Source organism: Nematolebias whitei, chromosome 18 (assembly GCF_014905685.2).
Source record: "Nematolebias whitei isolate Nwh7 chromosome 18, NemWhi1, whole genome shotgun sequence".
Taxonomy (NCBI): Eukaryota; Metazoa; Chordata; class Actinopteri; order Cyprinodontiformes; family Rivulidae; genus Nematolebias; species Nematolebias whitei.
In genome coordinates this window covers 29,818,080-29,841,923 of record NC_056515.1, presented here as the reverse complement: position 1 = coordinate 29,841,923, position 23,844 = coordinate 29,818,080, and the positions used below count along the sequence as shown (strand labels likewise).

Here is a 23,844-nt window from a genome sequence, read left to right as displayed (position 1 = left end):
GTAATTTTGTTTATTTCGAACAGACAATAAAAAGTAAAATCAAAGCAAGAACAATTTTACAGAATTTAACAAGATGAACGATTTGTTTGCTTGGCATTATAGCAAAATTGTCTCAGTTTAACTTTTCCTTAATAAATGCACTTTAATGATCACAAAAGCTTAATATCTCCTGCCTGAGATAACACGTTTAGTTTTGACACTGCACCGTCTCCTTTGCAACAAAACGAGGTTCATGTACTTCCGGATTCATAATCCGACTTCAAAATAAAAGTCGATCAACCCAACATACCCGTCATTTCGACCATTGAATGACAACCATGGTTAATTACTATGATTAATAGAGGAAAAAAAAAATATATAATTTTTTTTCACTATTATCAAAACAAGTCAACAGACTGATTTTAATGTTAAGATTTAAAAAAAGAAAAAAGATAAATGCAAAAACTACAATTCTATTTTAACTCTTTTGCTTTATTTACAGGAAAACCTTTGAAGAGTAAGACCTAAATATGATTTTAGTAAATCTATGAAAAAGCATGCCATTTACTGAATGTTATGCTTTGAATACTTCCAAGTGACTGAATACAGACAGATACAAACACAAAAGGGCAACTGCTTTATGTTCTTGACAATAATTTCTGTTTTCTTTCCGGAGATGAATTGGAAAAAAAAATTATAAATAAAAAACATTTTCTTTCTTAATTATTGATTTAAACACTAAGTTCACACTCAAAAGAACAAGCTGAGTTTATCTGGCAGTCACCCAATTTGACTTATACTCAAACTTAGTATATTATTAAAATTTTTATTCTTCCAGTAATTGTTTACCGACAAGCAGAATCCAAATATATTTATACATTTTTGTTTCATTATTCACAAAACACAAGAAACTTTTAATAGTTTTTATACATAGCCTGTAACAAGGCCTTTTAAAATGAGATTTTAGAAGAATGAGATGATGATGAGAACAAAAAAACACAGATGAATGGTTTCCTAAAAAGCTTTATTAAACCTTTTGCACATTTTGAGGCAAGACAATTATTCCTACCATCAATATATAATTATTTCAAGTATATAATATGATATTCTAATACTGGGGATAAACAAAAAAAAAAAAACACTGAATAGTCTTGATGATTTTCCTGAGGAGGATGAAGAAGTTAGTTTGATGGGTCAAATAATAATAGATGGCTTGTTTTACTTCTTTTGACTCCATTTTCTCAGAATGTCCTCCGCTGCGTCCAGGGTGGAGTCCTCCTGTTAGGAGATAACAAAAGACACTGTGATTGAGAAAAGAGGAGCAAAGCGGGACTTTATTTCTTTTTTCACCTTAACAAAACAGAAGCGGATGTATTTGTCAAACTCCTTGCTGTGCTCTGGACTAAAGAAAGCCGAGACTGGGATTGTCGCTAAACCCTGGAATAAGAAGAAAAGAATTAATGTTTGGGGGGAAAAATATATCTTCTGACAAACTAATCTTTACCTTTTCTTTAATCAGCCATTTGACAAATCTAAAGTCGTACGATTCATCCTTGGTGCTCTCATCATTCAGGTCCACTTCTGTTATAAATTAAAACATTAAAGCATAAATCAACCCAACCAAGATGACAATGGATTTCAGAAACATCCGGCTCAGTATTTGTTGTCACATACTGACGGAGGAGATGTCTGTGATCATAAAATATCCTCCCTCAGGCATGATGGGCTGCAGGCCAACGCTCAGCAGGCACGAGGCCAGCTTCTGTCTCTTGTGGTGCAGCATGGCGGGAAGCTGCTGGAAGTAGCTCTCTGGAGTCCCGAAAAGCTCGTACTCCCTCTCAAAGCCAGCAGCTACGGCCTCCTGAGGAGCAGAAGGAGGAGTGAGATGGACATAAATGGCTCTAGAAGAATTTAAAAGGTTTAATCAAAGCTAAATCTACAAATGATGACTGGACAAAGGAGAAAACGTGAAAAGAGCAACACAAAACAAACATTTTCCAGCCTAATGGGGCATTCCTGTGTGTATCAAAAAGCACAAATGAATAAAAATACAGAAATATATTTTTCAGGACCTTACATTTTGCATCATTTATATTTTGTAATTCCACAACTGTAATAATTTCCCAGGATTAAGCATAAAAAAGTGAATGATTGGCTTTCAAATATGGATATTTGCCACACATTCTTCTGTGATCCATCAGCAGAAAACTAACACACACACTAATGTAACCATTTATTTTACTGCAGACATCAATAGATACATAAACATATTAAATAGATGTAATGATTTCTAAATGAAAAGAAAACTTTTAAAACACGTTAGATTTTACATTTCATTAACCGTTTTCTGATTCTGATGGATGAAACATGTCTCTTTTACAATAATTTACAAAGTGTTATAACTCTTCAAAGACAGTGAACATTTTCCAATAATACAAGTTTTTTAAATGTAAAACATGACCATATTTTATTTTTACTAATTAAAACAAATAAAAACGGTTTCTCTTACAATTAATATATGTAGTAGATCGCTCTTTTGATGACTTAGTTTTAGCGAAATAGCTTAATTCTGACTGGATTGATGAACTACTCATGAAAAGATTTGAACTATCCCTTTAACATACTGATTTTTTTTCTCTCCTTATTTAAATTTTCACTGAAGAACTAGACTACTTTTTAAAGTATCAGAACCTGAAACTAAAGTAAGGAGGTGGTCTAAACTTTATTTTGATTTGCTGAATATTTTAAAGTTGTGGTCAGAACTCCACAGCACCGCTAAAACGGTTTAAAACTCAGAACCAAATGTATTTCAGTTCCAGTGTGCAACATTCAGTGGATATTTGAGCTTATACATTTTCTTATACATTTTATTGTTGGATGTAACTGGGACCCTGTGTACATAATTTCGCTCCACCACATGTACCACATGAGGTGTGAATGACAATAAAGAAACTCTGACTCTGACTCTGATATATTAGCAGACGTTCTTTACAGGTAAACCACAAATCTTCACTAAATCCTGCACACTGGAGCTTTGGGGTGACTAACTGGATAAGGGACTGGGAGTCGTGGTTGATCGTACCTGAGCTGCTGTTGCACAGTGGTAAACGGAGTTCTGATGGACGATTTTCATGTGTTTGACAATATGTCCAGAACTTATGGCCCAGCCAACCTGAAAACAACAAAACATAAAACAAATAAATAAACAAGAGAGGCAACATGTCAGTTTTGTGTTTTACCTTCCAGCCAGTAGCACTAAAGGTTTTCCCGGCGCTGCCGACTGTTACGGTCCGTTCCCACATCCCAGGAAGACTGGCTGCCAATAACACAAAAACTATTAATGAAGTCTGCCCCCGCAGGTTTACAGGTACATCCTGCTGAGCTGTGGCTCACCGATCTTTATGTGTTTGGCTCCGTCGTAGGTGAGCCACTCGTACACTTCATCGCTGAAGCACAGCAGATCGTGTTTAAGACACAAATCGGCGATCATCTGGAGCTCCTCCAGCTGGTAAACCTGCAAATGCACGTTTGTGTCCCAAACTTCACTTAATGAAAATTAATGAGCAAAATGTGAGCACAAAGTCTTTGAGCTTACCTTGCCTAAAGGGTTGTTGGGAGTGTTAATGACAATGGCTTTAGTGTGGGGAGTGATTTTACTGGACAGTTCCTCAGCAGAAAGAACCCAGTCTCCACTCGACAGGACGGTGCTGCCCTCTTTCTGTTAACAAACCAGCAAAACGTTTTTTTATCTCATCAAACAGAAGGTTGGAAAAGAAGAAGAATGGTGAACCGCTTACTGGTCTCAGAGGAACATACACTGCATTCCCTCCAGCCATCAGCACCATCGGCTGGTAGCAGTCAAAGAACGGCTCAACGATTATGACCTGGAAGAACATTTTACTGTCAGCTCAGTTTTAGCTAATAGTCAAACATCCTCCCACAGCTCTCAGCTGACTTGCCTCATCGCCATCATCAATCAGAGCCTGAAATGCACAGAAGAGGGCCTGATATGCTCCAACTGTCACCAAGATGTCTTCGAACGGATCAATCTCCTGCCCCATGATGTTGCTGAAAAATTTGGCGAGGCTTTTTACGAGACGAGGATGACCCTGGTGGGGGGGACAAAAAAACTAAAGTGACACTTGTTCTTTCAACACATTATTCATAAAGAAAAAACAACAACAACAAAAAAGCTTTAGTTTTACATTTATAAAACAAAAGATTTGTGCTGTGACGCGTCACCTACAAAAGCTCTAGTATACTGGTGCATTGAGGGTCCTCCGCTCACAGCTTTACAGAAAGCATCCTGAATGAACTGTGGAGGAGAGAAGTCAGGGAAGCCCTGACCCAGGTTCACTGCCTTGTAGTCTGCAGCTAGCTGTGTGAACTCAACCCTGTTGGCACAAACAGGCCAGACAATGCATTTTTAGACATCTTATTATACTTAAATGCACATTTTCCACACTATTAAATGGATACAAGTAGGAAGGATATGAACAAATACTATCTTACTTGTTATAGAAAGTTCTTTGAACAACCTTGGTTTGGAATAGTATGAATTGTGGGGAATCCCCAAAAGTCCTGGATGTCAGACAAACAAAGCAGCAGACTGCATGCACAATGGCCACTGTCAATACTTTTGTCCATGTAAACTTAAACAAAAACAACGTTCTCACAGCCAAAATCAACTTAAGGATACAGCAATGCACAGCTCAAGCTCTGGCTACAATGCAGGGGCCGAGCAGTGCAGTATGATGCACGCCATTGATTCGTTATGTACCGCACAGGCTTTCAGCGGCAGGACGAAAGATGATTTTGCCAGCCTCTCCTTTTATTTTACTTGTTAGCAGGTATTAGCAGGTGTTAGTGATGGGTTCTTTCACTCTGTTTTTCAAAAGTGAAAATGTTTTAGCTCATATGGTTATAAGCTTTTAAGTCAAATGACCACATGACCAGGAAGCTGAATTAAGCACCTAAAAGAGACAAATTAGGATGGGCGGGTTGAAAAAGACATTCAGTGCTTCTGTTAGTTTCTGAAACAAAAGGAAAAAAGCAGATAAAACAAAATGGATGGATGGACACGCTCGTTCGGGGACTTGAGTTGCTGGTGTGAGATTGCTTTGGAAATGGCAAGAACCAAATAATGTGAATATGTGACTTGTCCGCAAATCAAGCGTCAATATTGCAAGTCCCGAAGCAACACTGCTTCCAAGATACTTTTTTGTTTGTAATTAGCGCAAACGACGCCTACAGCAATAATTGAAATGTACTCAAAAGTTTTGTTTGCCTGAAATCCGGGTATTTGTTGATGTCACATACTGCGTCGGAAGCTATTCTTAATAACCCTGACCAGCACCATTAAACCCCATTTCTCCAAACTTGGGTTGTTCAAAAAGCTTTCTAGAACAGGTAAGATATTAATTTTTCATAAACAATCTACAGAACTCCATTCAAAAATGTCTGAAGTATCCCTTTAAACTCTAGCACTGCCATATTTTTTACAGTAAAGCATAACAGAAAGTTAAATATTAAAAGGAACTGGTGAGTTATATCACAGCTACATTAATCATTAATCATGTCTTGTTAAATGCGCTTTTGACAATTAAATGCAGTCAAGTTAAATTAAATCTATTGAATTAAAAACAACCTTTAAAAAGTGTAATGTGGACAATGTGACTCCTTTAAAAACACACACTGCTGATTAGAGGTGTGGGAGATAGAAGCAGATATGCAACGTACTGTATGATGAAAGGAACTTTTTAAAGCTTAAAGAATTATTTATTTAAAAAAAAAGGCTTGGATTTACGTAAATATAACTTGAAGATGTTTTGTGTTTTATTAATCACATGAAATAAGAAAAAAATGTTCAGATATTTTCACACGTAACTGCATAAAATTAATCACACACCAAAGCATTTGGTCCAAATGAACCTTAAGCTTTGAACAATCCAAACCCAAAGGGGAAAACACTGAGGAACATAAAATAATCTCAGACTATTCTTGTTGTCACGATGATGAGGATTTTACTGCAAATGTTTCACCACTCACAAGAATAAGGACTTTGGTCTCTTTCTGGTCCTCTCCCAGTTCTCCTGCAATCAAACAGTTCTTATAGACTGAGCTCAGCCTCTTCAGTACACATATACAAACCTTTTGAGACGTAAAGTCCTGACTTGAATTAAAAATTACTTTGTCTTCGTCAATACATTAGTTTCTGAATGAATGACGTAATCCTCCTAAATCTCCACTTACCAAACATTTTTATCAACGCCAACAGTTCTGTTTGCGTGAAGTCGTCTGGACATGATTATCTGAAAAATTAAAACATATTTTGAGAGAAACAATACTAATTCTTTTCAGTTCAGTACAGCTGTACTCACCTTGTATTGGTTTCCTATTATTAAACTATGACGGATTACAGATACTTTTCCAACCAGATTCCCGATTAGTCCCATAAATAGATGAGCATAATCACAAATTGGAGAACGGGGTTTAAAAAAAAAACGTCTCTGAATCTAGAGGTTAGTCGCTGAGGTCCTTTTTCCTGCTACAATAACGAAAGAGGTTGTGTCAGAGTCCCACAACTCCACTTCAATCTCCTTGTTTACATGGCGGAGCAGTCGCTTTATACTGAAGCTGCGCCTGATTTGTTTTTACCTAAGTGTTATATCTCCTGACGGAAGTATACTCACCCGGCATCCAGAGTTAAAGCAGCTCTAAGAACCCTCCTGGGGTCAAATCTCTCCAGGTTTGACAAACAGAAAAAGCAGCGGGGCATGACTATGCTATGCTAATGCAGGATGCTAGCTCCCCTGCTAAGAGGGGCTGTCCCAACTGACGCCATTGAACGAGAAGGGGTTCTCTGCAGACCAAAAGTGGGCATTTCTGGCGAATAGGCGTTTGTGGACGGCGAACACTGATTGGCTAACAGTTTTTAATGGTTTGTGGGCGGCGAACACTGATTGGCTAACAGTTTTTAATAGGCGTTTGTGGGGCGGTGAACACTGATTGGCTATGGGTAACCAATCAGATGTGGCCGGCCAGACACGCCCATTTTCATATAGTCCAATCAGATATGACGCCCAGATACGCCCACTTTCCTATAGTCCAATCAGATATGATCGCCCAGATACGCCTTCCGAATTTGTCTGCAGAGATACCTACTTGCATTGAACACTAGAAAAAAAAAACGAGAAAAAGTCTAAAGATACAAACGAAGAAAATGATTGTAACTCGTTGAATAAAGACATTTTAGTGCCAATTAATCAACTCGGGCAACGACTTGCTCGATGACCGCATGGATGACCTTTGTTCACAAATAAAGCAACATAGTGCTATGCTAGCCTCTGTGGCAAAAACGACACAACTTAATTCAGAAGACATAAAAGACTGCACAATTAAAGTCAAGTCATGAGAGCAACAGGTTGGTTGGTATTAAAAAATGCATCTAATCGTTCGCCTAGTCCAGATGGTTTAACTGCTAATTGCTATAAACATTTTTGGGAAGAAATAAAACACTTATTATTTGATGCAATCATAGAAAGTATCAGATTTTGTTTTTTAATCTCGTCATTAAAACAGCTGTTGAGAAAAAGCACTGGGGGAAAATGCAAAAAAACAACAAAAACAACAGAAACCAACATTTATGCAAGAATATTAAAAGAGCAAATTCTTTTTTTTTTTTTGCTTGCCTTTCTCAAAATCTTTATTTGACACATCAGACTGGTAAAATATTACTTTTGTACAGACAAAAAATTAGATAAATATCATAAATTAGCATTAACAAATGCAATAAGCAGAATACTCAAAGACCTATTGTACAGTTTCTTTCCCATTTCTGGAGCTTTCAATGTTTTAATTGATTACAAGAAAGGGTATGTGTAAATAAATGCATTATTAAGTAAATACACAAATAGCAAACAGTGAATATTTTCATTTGGCATAATCAGTCGTTAGTGAAAAGTTTAAATTGTACAATCATTTCTGCAAAGTGCTTCATGAAAAATGCCTCGAAAGTGTTTTCTACTGTTAAAATTTTGATGTCTGCAGCTTTTCTTTTATCACTCGAAGGAGTTCAAAACAAACAAACAGACAAACAAAAGCATCCTCATCATCAGAAATAAATCTCCATGGCGCTACATCAGGATGCTTTTCCCCCCCAATGTATATAACTGTTCAAATACCATGTTGTAAAGCCAATAAAATCAGTTAACACAGCACGATGCAAATAAAAACAATCAACTCACCCAGCTGGTGGGGGGGGGGGGGGGAGACAAGAAAAGCTAAGCAAATCCTATAAATAAATAAATAAATACCGAATAAACATTTTCAAACATCTGGCCCGTCGGAGGTTTGCTGTAGTAAGGCAGTCAGCGTTTAAAAACCCTCGAGGTGAAAAACGTTGCTACAAGTTTCAGTTTCAGAGTTTTGAGGGTTCGTTGTTGTTTTCACAGAGTGAATTGTTCTAACTCTCAGAAAAACCTTCACAGCTGTAAAAGTCTTCGTCCACAAATATCCACGACCACGGAGGGTTTAAAGCAAACCATCCTGCTCAAAAACGGAGGGCAGGCGGGAGAAGTCGAAGGGCACGAACTTGACACCGGTCCCATGGTAGAACTTGTTCTGAAACTCCACCCTGAGATAACACAGCGAAGCACAAAACATGTTTTACAAGAAAAAACTATGAAACAAACGGATTTGTCAGTGTCAACGTTTGTTAATGTGCTGTCTCACTGTTTATTTTTTATCTAAATAGTTACGCTTTATCTGTAATGTTTGATGATTTTGCACTTCTTTGTGGTCTTTTTTGACCCAAAATTAATCTCAATACATTTTTGCATCATCTTTTAAGTCATATCTAATAGGTTCTGTGAGTCTGTTATTCCTGTGATAAAAATTAGCGATAAATAAAGTGCTGCATTTAATTTCTTTAAACGAGTTATATCTACAAACATGCAGTGAGTTCCAGCAGCACTGAGACTCACCAGTGAAGTCGGAGAGCGTGGAGAAATGCTGACAAGCCTTCCATCACCAGCAGGATGGACACGGTGAGAGTGGCGAAAAGCCCAAACACGGGAACCAAGAACACTACGCCGACTTTTGTGGTGATCCTGAGACCCAGGCGCATCACCATGGCCCACAGCACCTCTGACAGCTCTAAAATCCAACAGGAACAAAGGAACGAGGCGTTTTCAGTCAGAAGAAGCGACAGCAGAAAGAAAGAGTGCAGAAGGGTGTTCTTACGGGCGTGAGCCAAGCTGAGCGCCCAGAGACGCAGGTAGGACGCAGTGTTGGAAATGCAGCCCAGGCAGTACTCTATGGAGTGGATGGCCTGGTGCAGCAGCACATCTGCAAAGTCAAACTGCAAAACAGTTCAGACAAAACGTAAGACGTTACTCCCGATCGATCCTCTGCAGCAGACGGTTTTTCTACAGATTTTATTTTATTGTACGTAAACAGCCTGAACAGTTCAGGTAAATTAAAAAAATTAACAAGCAGTACGCTCATGTCCCCCGTCATTGAGGGATTTGATGCTTTTGGTGCTAGATAATAGAAGAATAGAAGTAGCTTTTTTTTGATTGTCTGAGGCAGTGCAGGGTGATGGATCCTGGCAAGTGGAGGGAGCAATTTTATCCACGACCAGTCACAATGGGGGAGCCAGGGGGTGGCCAAAGATTAATCAACGATGGCCACCATTGATTAATCTTTGGCCACCGCAAATTATTCTGTTAAGTAATAAAAACACTAGAAAACAGTTTCCTGTAAAGGATAGGGGTGGTGAATAAAAAGGTCACTATTCTCTGACCTGTTTGGGAGGAGCTTCTCTGCTGGTCAGCTCATCAATTCCCTCCTCTTCATCCTCTTCACAGGTGGTTGTAATGGAGCCATCGTCCTCACTGACACGCCTCACCCTCTCGTAACCCTGAGGCGAAGCAGTAAAAACTGATGAAGTAGCACTGAAAAGAGAAATCAGAAGAAAGGAATATTCTGGGCTGGGCTCACCCTGCGTCTGCGCAGAGCTTTGCCGCCGCGATACAGCCAGTACAAGTAAAGAGGTTTTCCCAACAGCAGCACAGGGACGGACAGCATGGCTATCGCAAGCAGGAATATCTGGAGCCCAGTCTGAAATCAAAACAACCAGTTTAAAATCGTGTTTTAACAAGAAGTGTAAATCCGCCCTGACAGCAGGTGGTGTCAACACCTACCTGTCCTGGGTAGAGAGGAGCTGTATCTTTCCCCTGCATGACAAACATGTTGATGAAGTGGATGAGGATGCTGGGAGCCTGGCTGGAGTAACGTGCACTAAATGTCAGCCACTTGTAGAAAATCATGAAGACCAGGTATCCGAAGAGGCAGAGCAGGAAGAGCAGCTCGGGAAGAAACACCAGATAGACACAGAATTTTTGATGGAAATGCCTGAAAGGAAGAAAAAAAAGAGAGGAAGATTTAAAGAAGCAGTAAAAGGTAAAGAAATATTGATTGGATCCCCTAAGGGTTAAAAAAAAAATCAATACAAAGACAATTTCCCCAAGCAATAAATACATAATGAAGGTAATACAAGTTATTAGTCCAGGCAGAAGGAAGAGTTAGATTCTGAGCTATATATATAATTGTAATGTATGTATGTAATGTAATTTTTTTTTTCCTTTTCTACAGTGAAGTTTTAGATCCCTCCCTGGTGATAATTGGTCTTTTAGTTTCTAGGAGTACTTTCAGGAGGATTAACCCTCACAAGGCAACTGGCCCAGACAACATCCCCAGGAAAGTGTTGAAAGAATGTGCCGATCAGCTCTGTGAGTGTAAGGATGGCACCTTTTGCTGTTTCTGTTTGTGTCTGTGTTTCCTCGTCAGTTTAATTGTTGCCACCTTTGTCTCGTCACACCTGCTGTTGTAATCACGTCTGGTCTCGTCCTTGTATATAAGCCTCCTGTTCTGTGTTGTTCCTTTGTCGGGTCGTATTCGTTGGGTCTCTGCGTTCTCCTGCGTCTCCCCTGAGCTTTCCTGAGTCCTCCCTGAGTTTCCCTTTGAGCCATCCGTCTTCATGTAAGTTTTGCTGCCACGTCAGCTGTTTGTTTTGTTCTTCATTTATTATTAAAATACTTATTTTTGTAATCTGCCGAGTTTGAGTCCTGTCTGCACATTGGGTTCGTTCCTGTCCACAAAATCCTGACAGTGAGGTGCTGGCAGACATCTTTAACTCCTCACTTACCCTGGAGACAGTTCCCTTCTTCCTGAAGATTGCCACCATCATCCCAGTCCCAAAAAGCTCTACAGTGACTGGTCTGAATGACTATCGGCCAGCGGCCCTCACCCCGATAGTCACTAAATGCTTTGAAAAATTGGTCATAACTCACATCAAGACAACCATCAACATCAACGAGGACCATCATCAGTACGCATACCGTGAGAACCGATCAACAGAGGATGCCTTCTCCTCTGTGGGCCACACTGCTCTCACCCACCTGGAGCAGAAAGACTCTTACGTCCGTATGCTCTTTGTGGACTTCACGTCTGCCTTCAACACCATGATCCCCCAAACCCTGATGGACAAACTACTCACACTAGGACAAAGCTCCTCCATTTGCAACTGGGTCCTAGACTTCTTAACAAACAGACCACAGTCAGTGAGGATCCACAACTTCTCCTCCACCATAACTCTCAGTACTGGCTCCCCTCAGGGTTGTGTGCTGAGCCCCCTCCTCTTCACTCTGCTCACGTATGATTGTGCAATATTTTTAAAGATATATTCTAATATGGTCAGGCACCAAGACGGCCACTGGTGGATTGTGATTTCTGACTCGAGCTTTGGCTGATTACGATCCATTCCAGAGACAATTATTGTTTCATAGCTGTGTTTACTGACAAAGATCAGCGACTCCACTAGTCTTTAAATGTTGAACTGCAGGGGTGGAAATATTAAGGGGGGGGGGGGGCGTAAAAGGTACTGTCAAATGTACTGATGTAAAATGAACAGATTAATACTTAACCCCTTAATACTAGGAGTTGAACTGACATGACCAAACATACTTAATCATAATAATAATAATAATAATAAAAAGTGTCCTTTATTATTATTGCACTGGTCACAATAATCCAGGTTTCATACTGATATCTTATTTCTTTGTTCCAATTGATGAACCAAGAAAAATAGTAAAAACTACAAAAGAAACATGTTATTTTTGTTTCAAGTATGAAGTTCAGTGAATAAGGTGCAATAGTGAGTCTCTTTTCTCACTGTGTCACAATACATAAAGCACATAACAACAGAAAATAACTTAAACAATCATTAAACATTCATTAATGTGTTCGCCAGGCAAGAACAAGAACGCATCATTTATTATCTGTGACATGCATCCATACACAATAAAGTCCAAAATGCCACGAAAACATGCAAACAAAAACGCATAACAGTGTTTGCGACAGTATCCCTAAAATAGACTTTTAATGTGTTCACTGTACAGGGAATAATGATGAGTGTAAATGTACATTAACTATGGGTGTGGTTTTCCTCAGTCTGCCCCCTCCACTGGGATTTCTGTATATGTTCAAGTAAACCTTAATTATTACTGTGTAGAAGTTTTGCTTTATTGTTGATCTCTGTCTTCATAGCAGTTTTGATTTTATTTTATAATGTCTGTTGCATCTTGAAGCAGGTCCAGCACGATCTGTTGCTTTTTAAAAGCGTCAAACTTTGATTCCAGGTATTTGAAATGTCTTTCCAGTTTTCACATCACTTTTTAATATACAGTAGTCCCTCGTTTATCGCGGGGGATTTGTACCCTGAAGCCACGTGATAAGAACACAGCAAGCATGTCATGATTTTAGCTCTCTGACTCCGGCTGCACCCTCAACCACACCCACTTCTCCGCTCTGCTTGGAGATCAGCTGATCAGCTGCAGGAGGAAACTTCTCCCACAGCTGTGGGCTGCACACAGGTGCTAAATCATTTTAAATAATTTATTTTAATAAAAAAAATCTATGCCGATCGTGCGGCTCATCCATCAGTCAGTCATTGTGTGTCATGTCCAATCTTACGTTGAAAAACCACAATAGTGAGACCACGAAAAACAAACTGTGAAGTAGTGAGGGACTACTGTAATGGCAAACATGTTTCTCTTTGATTCTGAGAACTGTTTGGCATGTTTTCTGCTCAGTTTGAAGAGCTGAGGCTGATTTTATTTGTGCCAAAATTATATATAAAAAAAAAAAAAACACTACTAATGTAGCACCATCCAATAGGTGCTAAATAAGTGAACAAAGTTGAAGCCTGAATCACTTACAGGTGGTTGAAGACACTCAGCACCACGCCAAAGCTCATGTGAATGACACCGATGATCACGGACATCTTCATCTTGTATGAGTTGAGGAAAGACAGACGATTCACAGCCATGTTCCAGATCTGATTGAACATAAAGATATTTTAAAGTAAAAATAATGCGACTCCATAATAACTAGTGTATTTACTCACTGGATCAATGCCAAATGGATATGGGCCACTGAAGACGCCACTGACATTAGGGTCTAATGTAAGTAAAGCGTTTGTTTGGAGTGTTTTGTTCCTGCAGTGCAACAAAAACAATGCATTATAAAAGCCTGAATCATATGTTAAGTCTCCACGCACTGTTTGTGCTGATACTCACGTCCATTGCTGATTTGTGAACATGGCCTTAACACTCCATCCTGAGCCAAATAAATTCAGAGACTTGGAGAAACAGTCATTATAAATGAGCCCAGTGTAGATGGAAAAAAGCCCCATCATCAGGATGATGTATCGCCCGTTAAAAAACGTTGCCCAGATCTGTGATGTCGACAGGAACGAGACCATCGGATGAAACTAATTTACAATAGTTATAATGTAACAATTATAAATAATATTCTCACCTCATTACTGGAACGTTTCTTCTTTTGATTTTTCTCTGTCAGCACCATCCACAAGGCAAAAAGACTCATTACCATCCCATGGCCAAGGTCACCAAACATCACAGCAAACAGGAAGGGGAACGTGATGATGGTGTAGGGAGCTGCCGATACGACAAACAAAATCAATTTGATCATTGTGAAGTGTTGCAAAGCAAACAAGGCACACTTTACTATCAGAAAACACAGGACTTACCTGGGCTTACCTCGCGATAGTCCCCCACCCCATATGCCTCCACGATGCTCTGAAAGCCAGTTGTGAACTTGTTGGCTCTTAGAAGGGTAGGAGGTGTATCACTGCTTGGGATGCGATTCACAAAGCATGGAACAGTAGCATCTCCTTTTCTCTGGTAGAAAATGTTTTTAAAAACATGAGAAAGAGAAATATTATTGTAAACTTGGCACTCAACTGCATTATGTGAGTGAAGATTTTTTTGTTAAGGCAATAGTTTAGATTTTTTGAAGTGGTGTTCTACTGAAACGTTATGAACAGATAACATCTGACCTGTTGTGGGTATCTCTTTAAACTTAAGTACAAAAAAACTGTAGCAACCAAAAAAAAAACATGGACATTCACACGGAGCAATCACAATGAAGGTATTTTATGTTTTAAATATTTGTGTTTAAAAGTGGCCACGCTGAATTGAATCTCTTCCAGCTGTTAAACTGTTCACTAAGCCTGAACGACACGACTTGCTCAATATTTTTCTTCTAGAGCTGTAACACATTAACAGAGATGAACACTCCACATCTTAAACAGCAGAACAAGACCCTGCCACTTAATACTCAGGTTCTTAGCTGCACATAGTACTTTTACTCTGTAATAATATTTAAATAATGATTTAGTTTTGAGGTTCTACAAGGACAAAAATATATCCTTGACTGCTTCATTATAACATTTTTTTAATTATTTTTTCATCCTTCTTTAGCTTTGGGTAACATTTTTGTGACTCAGAAAAGATCTGAAGTGTAAAGCAGAGTTGGATCACTAAATAATTTGAAACTGCACAATCTGTAAATCCTAAGTGTGAATCACAGACAGACACGATTCCACAAATCGTGCAACTCTTCCTCTGCATCTTCTGTGGTTTATTGGAATTTTGCTTAACCACACATGGAGTTACTGATCAACAGCTATAATGATTTGTTACTTTGTTACTATGTGATGTGACTTTTTGTTTTACAAAGTAACTTCAGATCTGAACTAAGCAGTCACAGAGCGTGACCGAAAATAAATCAGCAGTAAAACATCAACTTTCACTAGCCATTTTTATGTACCAGTTCTGCATTTTGTAGGTTAGATTGCTTAGCTTTGTGTGATTCCTCTCCCTATTGTTGTACTAACAATTAAAAATCCTAATGCGATTCAACCATATTTTTTTTCTTACTTCTAAAGTATTTGCTATATTTAGGCAAGTTTTATAAATTGTTATCCTAAAGTCTTATTTTCAGTAAGTCAGTAAAGATTTGTGTTCCTTTATACCATAAAATTGAAATAAAATTATATGTAATGCATAAAATATTGCAGATTTTAAATATATATTTTTATTCTTTCTTTGTTGAAACCTAAAATGATAAATTGCAGTTGCAGGCTGCACAAAATCCCTCAAAAAGCCACAAATGACCCCTAAAATAAATAATCAGCTTTATAACAAAGTGCAACACCATCCTACTCACCGAACCTTCTTCTAGAGCTCCTCTCAGGTTTGCCAAGTCGCTGACAGGACACCAAACCTCAGCGATCAGACACTTGTTGGTAACATCAAAGCTGCACAGGTTGAGGATGTGATAGATAGCCTTCATCTTCTTAACCTGCACGACCCAGGAGTAGGCTGACTCGGCTGCTTTTTGTAGAACTTGCATCAAGTAGTCCTCAGTGCGATGAAGCACCTGCAGGGAGACAACCTTTACAACTGAGACTATATGCACGCGTCCTCCAGAGGATTCTACCCTACATTGTTGAGGTCCTGGATCCGTGTTCTTAAGCTGTCCAACACGTCTGCTCGCTCCTCATCGTTCTCGGGGTGTGGATATAAGTGGCAGTGGTAACTAAGAGAGATAGAAAAAGAAGTTGAGAAGAAAAGAAAATTCAGAAGGAACTAAAAGTCGGCCAGTAAAGGCCAACTTACCAGTCGCAGATTTTTTGAACTTTCTGTCCGATCTGGTCGCCCCAGAAAGAGATGAGAAACACGACACTTTTGCTTATTTCTCCCTGAAATCACAGTTTGAAAAACTTTTAACTACAGACCTGAAAGCTACCAAGTAATGTTGTAAAACGTCTTGTTTTAATGGTTGAGCTCACAGTGTCGAGGTCAGCGAGGCTCTCGTCCACCTCTGCATAGCTGAGGATGGTGTAACCTTTACACACTCTCCACAACATGCGCTCAAAGGCCTCCACCTTCACCCGCTGGATGAGTCCTGAAATAAAACTGCACCCAGGAGAAATCGGACAAAGTTGAGGATGTGCTTTCTAACTGCGTAATGACATCCTGCATCGTTTTTGCAAATGAGCGACGTTGTGACTCACCCCAGCTTAGCTCCAAGTCTCTGCATACCGGTGCATCCTGTCACCGAGTCTGTCTCCGGAGTGGGGAACTCTTCATACTGGGGGCCGAGAGCCTCGTGCTAGTTATAAAAAAATAAATAAAAATTGGTATTAACTGCCAAATGCATTGGCTTTTATACATACATAGACTGCTGTGCAGGAAATATGTTAATAGTGGCATAAACTGAGCAGATGCTGAGGGGAAACAAGCAACCGAACAGAAACAAACTCACTCTGGAGCGGCTGTGAATGAAGGTCCGTGTAATCTTCAGCATGTGAGTGTATTCAGTGAGCTCCAGGAGGTTTCGCTGAAGCTTTTCCTTGTTTTTGGCCACTTCGCTGAGCTCCATCTCCAGCCTTTGAAGCTGCTCCTGGATGTTACAGGGACCACCAGCTGATTTCAGTAAACCGGAACATGATCAATGCTGCACATCTTTAAACCCAGAGGACACATGTGTGCAACTTATCGAAAATTATTTTTGACTGAAACTAAGTTAATATGCGGAGACTCAAATGGGCCAAAAGACATGGAGCTAAAATATATGATTTTTTTTTTATAACATCACAAGTAAGATTATTTTATAATTACTGATTTGTACAGATGTTAAGAGAAAAGGACAGCAACACTTTACCAAGGTTTCCAACTTTAATTAACTTTAATGAAGGGATGCATCATCAGCAATAAGTTATCATTAATCAATGGTTGTGTTGAAATGATTTTACCCTGAAACTGTTTTACTTTTGTTTTACACTCGCAAAAAAAAAAACATATGGGCTTAAACAATGACATGTAATAAGATTAAGTAAAGTTTGCTGAATTCATTATGGAAAAAACAATGTGAATGTTGTCTGGAAATTAAAATGGCAAATAATATACAACATAAATATTAACTATATTATCTATTATAACACCAGTATTAGTCCAGAATTTCACAATTAGTGCACTGTTTTTGGCTGCAGCGCTAACAGTCCTTATTAGTGAAGTCCGGCTCCGATCCCAACCTCCCAAAAATGATCAACAAACTTCTGTGATCAGCTTCTTTGTACTCTGAAAGCTACAGTAATTTACACCTACAAAGAAGAATGATGAGAAGGCAAACAGATATTTGAGGTGGCTTTTCTCCCGCAGTCGGTAAGGTAATTAAGGAAAGGTAATTCACAAAAAGACTGGAAATTAAGACAGGAACATTTTTAGAGAAACCGGCTTATAAGACCGCTTGTAATCAAAGTTAAAATCCTTATTTAGAAGATAAAAAGGGAGATGCATCAGTAGCTGTAATTCAGTTGATTTTCATTTTCTCATGTTTAAATGTGGATTTATTTTCTGCTGCTGAGGTGAAAACACAGATTCTGTTCAGAAGGACTTAATCCAATACCAGAGAGCTAAACATATTTTTCCTAAATGACAAACAGTTATAATTAGGGATGCACAATATTATCAGCATGGTATCGGCCAATATTAGCGTTAAAGTTCAATATGATGATCGGTCATCCCATCAAAATAACTCATCGATATAAAAGGCGCTGCTTTTGTATGACAACAAGGATGCCTGCAGCGGCAGCACAACATGATGACGTCACACGCACCTACTGATCTCACGGCGGAGAGAAAAATTCAAAATGTCAGCAGTGTGGAAGTTTTTTTATTTTCGTTGGTGAGGATGTCGGATTCCAAAGATTTATGGACTACGTTGAGCCTCGCTACATCGTCCCCAGTCAGACATATTTTTCCGATGTCATTGAGAAGCCTATAGCCGATAGCACTTGGGTGAGTTTTACCACAGACATTTGGACGTCGTGTTAGCCCCGTTAGCATGATTAGTCTTACGGTACAATGGATAGACAAAAACTTTGAACTTAAAAAGTCTGTCCTTCATGCACAAGAGTGCAGAGGATCCCACACTGCAGCTAAGAACCTGGAACAAGCCTCCACAAGTGAGACAGTATCACAGGTGAATAATGCTAATAAATAATATTCAACACTTTTCATTTAATATAAGTTAAAAGTGCTATGCATATCATATGGCTGTTACAGAATTTATGACACCAGCTCTTACAGCTGTTACACATTTTTTGTAGCAAATAAGCCTAAATAAGTGGGTTATGTTCTGACAAAGGAAATTATATAAAATATCAGTTATCGGCCAATTAAGTTTTAACCTATCAGCATATTGGATATTGGCCAAAAATCCAATATCGTGCATCCCTACTTATAATATGTTTGGGTGTATTTCTGCAGGGAGTCAGACGTAGGACAAAAAGTCTTCAATTTGATGTTAATGTGCAGCCATAAAAACCTGATTATGTTCCTCAACAGTAATGGCTATCAGCTAAGACCTTAACAGCAAACATGAGGAAAAACTGTATTTGTCCAAGATCAAGTAAAAAAAAAAACAGGATACCATTTAACGCAACAAACAAAGAAATTTAAACAGTCCCTTTTTGAACACTTACCATAATCTCAAGGACTTGTCTTGGCGGAGGGGCCGGTGGGCTCTCATCCTCCTCTGGAACGGCTATTTTAGCTTTCTGGATCTCTCTCAGAAGGTAACCTGCTCACAAAACATAGCTGATAGTGTGCTTTCAAGATCATCACCACATAAGTGCGAAATCTCAGTCTCTAGAGGGACAATTGCACTGAAACCCAATCATCATGGGAGCCTCTGTCTACTAAACAAACGGATCGTTCTGGATGCAGGTGCACATCCCAGGTGCAGGAGCTCCTGTCCTTACCCAGAATCCTCTCCATCTCCTCACATCTCTTGATTTCGCTGACGAAGCGCCGCTGGAACGAGCTGACACTTGGGTTGAGCTGAAACCAGAGGAGGCAACACGTCAGGGTGGATGCAGTAATCACCATAAAACCAGTAAATGCGTGTGCAAACGCAATTAACAGCCTCTGAGGGGGTTCAGAACATCACCTGCTGCTCTGCATGTTTAAATGAGGGTAAAGTCTTCATTACAAGTATAGATGCATGTATGATGCTTGGAAAGATGCATCATCAGCATCTCTACTTACATCTCGGAACTCCACCAGACCCAGCTCCCCGAGCTCACTGATGCAGTCATATTCCGACCCAGACTGCAGAAACAATTGCGCCAAGCACATCTCCTCACTCCGAAACACCATCTTTAATATCAGCCAGACAGACGAGACTCTCCTCCTGATAATCTGTTAGCCTCCTGATCCTCCCGAAGCTGTAACAGCTAGCTAAAAGCGCGCATGACAGAATATTCAAAAAAAGCGAACCCCGAATTAACTTCCTCCCGGGATTAATTACTGTCTATTAATAATTTCTTCATCATGGGTTTGAGGTGTCGCTTCGGTTTGCTTCCCCCTAAGTCGCATGACTAATTAAAAAAGCGGTTTACAAACAAAGACAGCGGCGTCTCGAATTATTTTAACGACAAAAAAAAAAAAAAAAGGAGGCGTCATCCCCTCCTGTAGCCTCGTTGTTACCTTCATACACCTGTCATAACGCCACACACGAGAAAAAACAACGCGACGATAGGTGGAAATACGCGAGCAACAAGCTAACAAAAAAAAAAAAGACGAGTTATCGACCCGCCATGTTGACAAGTGAAGCTAACCGCTGCGTCTCTTGGTAAAAACGAGCCCGGTCAGATTGAGGCTACGGCCTAAATTGACACACATTGTGTCCGCGGGTTGCCAGATATTTTAGCATCCTACGATGCAGCCGTTGATTTTGACCGCTGTGTAGCTTGCGGTTAAACAGAAATTTGACTTAACATTAAGGGGTTGGGTGAAAAATATATATATATATATATATATATATATTATAGCTGAAATGAATTCGTCCTACACTGAACTAAGCCGACTGTATCGGTGGTTTGATTTGCGGCATCTAAACAAAAGCCCACACGGTTCATTCAATTCAACAAAGGGAAACTTAAAAATGAGTGCTTAACTAAAAAACAAGAGACAACAAAAACTAATAATAAAACAATGTCAAGGATCTGAGTGAATATTATTTTAAGTTAAAATTTCAAACGCTAAAACTCCGTGGAGTTTAATTTATTTAAGTTTTGCGCGATTTGTTTTTAAAGGCGTTTAATCACATCTGGCAACTCGCGTATTTTCCTTCGAGGTCTTGCGTCGTGGCTGAACAACGTGACCATTTGATTGACAGTATTCTGTGATAAATCTCGAAGTACTTGTTTTTGCGTAAAAATGTTTGCGTTTACTTTATATTGCAAGTAGTAACAGAAACATTTTTAAGGAGACATGACAACTATGCTGCTCAGGATTTTATTTTTAAAGGTAATCATTGCAATTCCATGAAAACTGGACAACCCACCCCACAAAGGAAATCCACACAATATATTTTGTAACATCACTGAGTTAGCTGCTCTTAAAATAAGTTTGTATTCAAAATTTTGTGTCCAAGTGCCAACTACCATTTGCGTTTTGTTAAAGCTTAAGTGACTGGAAATAGGTCAAAAGTTTAACTTATATTAGTTGTTTACCTACAGACTATAGCCAGTGTGACTCCAGCTTCCAAGTGGTTTTCAGCTAATTCAACCAGTGCTGTGTGCATTAAGTGCAGACCCACATTTTAGAAAGGCATTCAATAAATCAGAAAACTCAAAGTGCAGCATTTTATATAGTCCAGGATAACCATTTTTATGTAGTTTGCATATACAAAATACTTTCATTTAGCATTCAGATGATGAAATAAATATTTGAAGCACTTTGTTCAACCAAAAACATCAGAACACGAAGAAAAATGTCAATGAGCTTTGATGAATATGTAGCTGAACATGAGTGCTATCTTTTGGTTTATGTAGGATTTAAGCAACCATTCATTCTGACTACGTGTCCTGTCCACTGAAGCTAATTTATTTGACAACACATACAGCTCTGTGTAGTTTTGTTTGCATTCAGCTCATTCCATTTAATTTGTATGCAAAGTAATGCAGTTTTCACCCTCATCTCAGTGTTTTTTTCTCTCCTTTAAAACCCTTCCAGGAACATCAGTATAAATTTGTCCAAACTCTAAGTAGTCAATAAATAGGACAAGAGTAATCAATTTTGTGCTGGATTTTATGAGTCTTTTCAATGGAGCACATGAAATGTACAATTTGTGCTCCTTTCTAAGTCCTCAGACTCTGAGCCAGCCTGTTGAGCTCCTGTGACAGAGCTGTCACTGTATCCAGAATCCGCCGTTTGTCCTTTTCGTCTAACCGGGCTTCACATCGCTGAGCAAATTTATCTGGATGCCACAGAGTTTGTTGCTTCCGCAGAGCTTTACGAAAGGCTGCCACATCCTTTCGGTCCACACCGTGCAGCATCACGTCCACCATCTCCTGGACTGTCCCTCTTGAAGCTGGCCAGGGGATGTCACTGTAGCTCAGTGTTGTGATGCCGGATGCAGAAGCGCTGTTAAACGTAGAGGCACACCTCTCCTCATACCGACGCTTCTTTCCCTGTCGAGTCTCTTCCTCTTTACGTGCAGCTCGAGCCAGGTACTCCTCGTGTTCCTTCTGCAGCCTTTGGTGCAACTTTTCATGGCTTTCCTCTTCTTCTCCCTTTTGTTTTCTGCTCCCTTTTTTCCAACTAGAAGATGACCTTGCGAGTCTTTGAGCTTCAGCATGTTTTTTATCAAAGTATTCTCTTCTGATACGATCAGCCCAGTCCCCAAAGTCTTCCTCGTCATCATCAACTGGTAGATGATTATCAGCTGTGAAAGAAAGCAGCAGTGTTAAGTGTCAAGTAGAAAAAGACCAAATTAAATTTAACAAATAGTTCAAAAGTCACCATCATATGCTCCAAAGGTCTCGAAAAATTCATCTTCGCATTCATCAAACAGCTTCTCCATCCACTCCTTCTCAGGGTCTACCTTAGGTGGACAGCTCATGTCTGCAGTCTAAAGAAAACGAAGGAAGACGCATGAAAATGTCAATGAATAAGTATAAAAATCTATTCACAAACATCTTAAGTTCTTAAGTATTCAGGAGTTCAACATTAATGTATTTTTTCAAGTTGTCTATTAGAAAACACTATCAAATAGGAACTCTTACAGAAGAAACATTATTTTGCTAGCTTGAGGTGGTTTCCCCCCTTTCCATGAGTTTATGAGAGCAGATTAAAAAAATATTAATCTTTTTGAACCAGGCAAATTCCATTGACATCCAGAACTCTTCTGCAAGGGCGGGCTGGGCCTGAAGCCAGGGATTGAACCCAGGACCTTCTTAATGTGAGGCCACAGTGCAAACCACTAATCAATCGTGTTGCAAAAATTAGTTCTAATGAAGCTACTCACATTAAGTAAATAAGCAGTTTCTGGGTTTAGGAAATAATCTCTTACAGATTTAAACTTGCAAATGTCAAAGAAAGAACACAATTTAGAATTTTTTATTGAAATAATTCTTAATAAAACCTTGAAGATTAAGAAAATACTCAGAGTTTTATTTTTCTTTTATTATTATTATTTTATTTAATACCTTACAGAGGCAAACATTTTTGTGTTTCTGTCTATTGTGGAAGTTTTATTTTGCCGTTATTGAAGATGGGTTCAGTTTGACCCATGAGGGCTGAATATTTATTCTGAAAAATGCTCCGATGGTTGGTTGTAATATTTATGTATTAACCTTTTTTTTATTTGGTAAGCAAATCTAATGATCACAAATCTCAAAGCTGCCTAACAGGCACACTAAAATTTTATTTCAGCAGCTCTTTTCTTCAGGGGTCGCCATAGTAAGCAAACTCCCATGAAAACTTTTTCAACTGTTTCACGCCCGATGCCATTCATGATGCAACCTGTACTTGAACATGCAACCTCAGGACAAGACCACAGCACTGACCATTGAGCTACCACTGCCATACCCAACACATGCACTAGTCATCTTTAAAAATCCAAATGGTAATAAACAACAACAACAAAATGATTTTTAGTATACAATATTAAGAAAAGGACAAGTTTCTCAAAACCCAAACAACACTTAATTATTTCAATTTGCTATAATTCAGCCAGAAAAGTAAATTATATTTATATATATATATATATATATATATATATATAAAAATAAACAAAATCAAAAAAACAGGGACTGAAATTGTAATTTGAAGTGTTGTGTATATATATATTTGCCCACAGAAGATTATTAGTTGCAACTCTAGAATATGAAGGAGCTTTAAAATACTGTTTACTTTATCAGTTTAAATATTACACTTTAGAGTATTCTGTTTACCTTTGTATGTTTCAGCCAGTTCAGCAGGTCTTGAGGTGTGACTCCAGCTCTGTTTGGAGCATTTAAAGCTTCAGGACATGATTTTTTGAGAGGCACAACCAGGTCATCATAAACTAGAAATCATAAGAAAAAAAACAATAATAATAAAAACAGGAGCATTTATAAATCCAACTCAAATAAAGCTGTTTGTT

The 23,844-nt window shown here is 38.8% G+C and overlaps 3 protein-coding genes across 3 annotated transcripts; all 3 read right to left on the bottom strand.

Moving 5' to 3' along the window:
• Positions 1-1,019: 1,019 nt before the first annotated feature.
• kyat1 (kynurenine aminotransferase 1) lies at positions 1,020-6,822 on the bottom strand. Its single transcript, XM_037692363.1, has 14 exons — positions 6,672-6,822; positions 6,360-6,526; positions 6,232-6,290; positions 4,226-4,373; positions 3,939-4,088; positions 3,777-3,863; positions 3,575-3,697; positions 3,373-3,493; positions 3,219-3,295; positions 3,062-3,151; positions 1,654-1,840; positions 1,484-1,560; positions 1,330-1,416; positions 1,020-1,257 (listed from the first exon to the last, which is right to left on the bottom strand). Exons 2-14 carry the CDS (start codon positions 6,432-6,434, stop codon positions 1,198-1,200), a joined length of 1,341 nt encoding a protein of 446 aa, XP_037548291.1. The 5' UTR covers positions 6,435-6,526; positions 6,672-6,822; the 3' UTR covers positions 1,020-1,197.
• A 1,465-nt stretch (positions 6,823-8,287) lies between these two features.
• On the bottom strand, positions 8,288-19,979 carry atp6v0a2a (ATPase H+ transporting V0 subunit a2a). The gene is made up of 20 exons (XM_037691956.1): positions 19,461-19,979; positions 19,175-19,253; positions 18,896-18,993; positions 16,675-16,812; positions 16,424-16,521; positions 16,199-16,325; positions 16,026-16,108; positions 15,852-15,945; positions 15,574-15,786; positions 14,093-14,243; positions 13,861-14,000; positions 13,620-13,777; positions 13,448-13,538; positions 13,260-13,378; positions 10,185-10,395; positions 9,982-10,101; positions 9,785-9,901; positions 9,223-9,340; positions 8,964-9,135; positions 8,288-8,614 (listed from the first exon to the last, which is right to left on the bottom strand). Exons 1-20 carry the CDS (start codon positions 19,569-19,571, stop codon positions 8,512-8,514), a joined length of 2,541 nt encoding a protein of 846 aa, XP_037547884.1. The 5' UTR covers positions 19,572-19,979; the 3' UTR covers positions 8,288-8,511.
• Positions 19,980-20,704: 725 nt separating this feature from the next.
• Positions 20,705-23,766, bottom strand: nfkbil1 (nuclear factor of kappa light polypeptide gene enhancer in B-cells inhibitor-like 1; the record flags this gene model as incomplete). Its single annotated transcript, XM_037691763.1, is given in 3 exon segments — positions 20,705-22,143; positions 22,221-22,329; positions 23,654-23,766. Coding segments are annotated over 3 exon segments (809 nt in total), but the record flags the coding sequence as incomplete, so codon positions are not given.
• Between the last annotated feature and the right edge of the window lie 78 nt (positions 23,767-23,844).

Bases quoted from the DNA above. Each gene is read 5' to 3' on its own strand.
- kyat1 (XM_037692363.1), bottom strand. From the start codon at position 6,434: ATGGGACTAATCGGGAATCTGGTTGGAAAAGTATCTGTAATCCGTCAT. The intron at 6,291-6,359 runs GTGAGTACAGCT...TTAATTTTTCAG, and splicing joins TAATAGGAAACCAATACAAG to ATAATCATGTCCAGACGACT. The intron at 3,494-3,574 runs GTAAGCTCAAAG...GTGCATTTGCAG, and splicing joins CCAACAACCCTTTAGGCAAG to GTTTACCAGCTGGAGGAGCT.
- atp6v0a2a (XM_037691956.1), bottom strand. From the start codon at position 19,571: ATGGTGTTTCGGAGTGAGGAGATGTGCTTGGCGCAATTGTTTCTGCAG. The intron at 16,109-16,198 runs GTGAGCTCAACC...CTGTGATTTCAG, and splicing joins GCCTCGCTGACCTCGACACT to GGAGAAATAAGCAAAAGTGT. The intron at 9,136-9,222 runs GTAAGAACACCC...GTTGGATTTTAG, and splicing joins GCTCAGCTTGGCTCACGCCC to AGCTGTCAGAGGTGCTGTGG.